We start from the raw sequence: 2,297 nt of genomic DNA, 5'->3' as shown, positions 1-2,297 counted from the left end.
CATTCTTTGTGTATTTATATATTAAATTATTTTCTTGTACAATATTGCATTTACCATAGACAAATAAAACATTGTGCACGTTTAATCATAATTATGTTTGTGTGCAGAAGTCTGCAAATGCAACCGAGTTTACCAACGGCTATTATTTGATAAACTGCTCCGGTTCATTTTAACAGCAGTAATGTACATAGAGTACATGACGTAGCGTGTGACGAAGAAGAAAGTTTATCGAGTTCGTAAACTCATTTGAACATAGTGATAGGATGGCATAAGGGTCTTTATTTAACTATGCTAAAATAATTATTGAAGACCCTATATGCAAAATCGTCAATTATTAAGTTAAATGGATTATTAGATGGATTTTAAAGGATAATTAAAGGTAAGATATAGTTCGAACGTGTTTTGGTTCTTGTTTTAGTTGCAATAATTCAACTCTAAGCTTTAAAGCCCAATGGGCTGCTTCGAGTTGCAATGCGCTCTCTCTTGTCTATGGGTGCAAAATGTTATCAACAATGCAAGGTTTAAGGAACACTGAAACTGCAAGAACTTATTCAAGTTTATCTATCTAAACCACAAACTTATCTAAATGGTACCATTAAAGCAAGAAATAATTGATTTTATTGACTCAGGTTTTGTTTTGTACGCTGTATCCGCCATATTGGAAAATTGACCCAATATTGGTTAGGTCGCAGTACACCAATATTTTGCACGTCGGGTAATGTGCTCCAGCCTATAAAGTCGATAAAGATGTGGTATTCGATACAGAATACACTGTTTCAAATTTAAACATAAACATGTCAGCGAGAAAAGTGTGTTGAAACATCGTCGTGTTTTATAGGGTGCATTCAAAGGATATCATCCGTATGATGCCATTCAGGTAAATTTAACATGTTTATGAAGTAACTTCATAAACATGTTAAATTTACCTGAATGGCATTTCCCCAGGCGGTTTTAGAACAGCGGGTGCGCGGTGCTTGGAGTTCAAAATCAATCTCCCCGCGGCGCTTGTTTTTCCGATCATGTCGCCGCGACGCTTGAAAATTTCACAAGCGCTCGCAAGCTCTGATCCGAATGTTGTCTGCATTCGGCCGACGACCAGATAAAACGCGCACGCGCTAATCAGCGGTATGTGCATAATGGGCTTTGATAAGATATGCGAACGATTTACGGGTCGTTTATGGGGGTCAATCTTCGAGGCTTTCAACACCACCAAGTTCCCCACTGGAGATATGGGCAACCATGGCGAACAGGACATCAAGGTAATGCACTAAACTAGAACATGATATTTACAGTCAACCATTATAATTTCAAAGATGTACTCCATTATAATCAATTGTTAATTATCAGATTGTGTGACAATATTTATAAAATCAATCAGTGTAACTTTTTTATTGTTTAGAAACTGTCTGACCACTTCAACCTTCCCGTTGACGCAACACTGCACAACTGGAGGCAGGTTCGAGGCAGCCTACAGGGCACAGAGAAGAAGGCTGAAGAGGCAATGGAGTGGGTAACCATCCATTTGCGTAATAGCCACGACCAGCTCTACAAGCTGGCAGCCGTTGGCCTGCTCCTCCCTACATCTACAGCTGGTAGGTACTTGACTAGGCTGTCAAGAGCACAATAACAAACGAATGATGTTTTTGTTTTGCTTAAATATCTCTTTGTTCTTTAACCAAAGCGATTCAATAGATATTATTTCAGAGTAGTTTACAATATTGTGTGTATTTCAGACTGCGAGAGGGGATTCAGCACGATGAAAAGGATAAAGACGGAGAATCGTGCTCGCATGAAGTCTGCTGTCATTAATGCACTGATGACGGTCAGCATTGAAGGGCCAGACATTGAGGCAGTAGACTTCGGGAAAATGGTGGATGCCTGGCACCAGGAGAAGCCTCGCAGAACAGTGTTTTGAACATGTAATATGTGACTGTATTGTTGTTGTTTTTCAATCATGTTTTGCTTGCTAATGTCTACTGTTATTCTGCTTTTTATTTAATAATTAAATACATGACTTGAATGAAATAAATTGAGGACAAATAAATAAATAAAAAAAAGAGAAAATATTGTGTTTTAGAAGCTCCCAAGTAGTGAAGATTTTGATTTAGAACAGTTAAAAACAATAAAAAAAATCGACACGCGGAATGGGGCAAGCACCCTTCCGCACCAACCCCCGTCCACGCTGTCTTTCCGCTGTGCCTGCCCAAATTCCTGGGGAAATGCCTGGTTCAAGTTTATTCATTATTTTCCTCAATTTGTCTCGAACGACGTCTGTTTAGTGAAGCGCACAGATTCGC

The 2,297-nt window shown here is 39.0% G+C and overlaps 1 protein-coding gene across 1 annotated transcript; it reads left to right on the top strand.

The window, feature by feature from the left end:
- The first annotated feature begins 1,045 nt into the window (after nucleotides 1-1,045).
- Nucleotides 1,046-2,014, top strand: LOC127876434 (uncharacterized). Its single transcript, XM_052421714.1, has 3 exons — nucleotides 1,046-1,259; nucleotides 1,400-1,592; nucleotides 1,734-2,014. The coding sequence occupies exons 1-3, from the start codon at nucleotides 1,128-1,130 to the stop codon at nucleotides 1,913-1,915; spliced, it is 507 nt and encodes a 168-aa protein (XP_052277674.1). The 5' UTR covers nucleotides 1,046-1,127; the 3' UTR covers nucleotides 1,916-2,014.
- The last annotated feature ends 283 nt before the right edge of the window (nucleotides 2,015-2,297 follow it).

Source organism: Dreissena polymorpha, chromosome 4 (assembly GCF_020536995.1).
Source record: "Dreissena polymorpha isolate Duluth1 chromosome 4, UMN_Dpol_1.0, whole genome shotgun sequence".
In the NCBI taxonomy this organism is placed as follows: domain Eukaryota; kingdom Metazoa; phylum Mollusca; class Bivalvia; order Myida; family Dreissenidae; genus Dreissena; species Dreissena polymorpha.
This window is presented reverse-complemented; position numbering and strand designations above follow the sequence as displayed.

Bases quoted from the DNA above. Each gene is read 5' to 3' on its own strand.
- LOC127876434 (XM_052421714.1), top strand. From the start codon at position 1,128: ATGTGCATAATGGGCTTTGATAAGATATGCGAACGATTTACGGGTCGT. The intron at 1,260-1,399 runs GTAATGCACTAA...TTTATTGTTTAG, and splicing joins ATGGCGAACAGGACATCAAG to AAACTGTCTGACCACTTCAA. The intron at 1,593-1,733 runs GTAGGTACTTGA...TGTGTATTTCAG, and splicing joins CCTCCCTACATCTACAGCTG to ACTGCGAGAGGGGATTCAGC.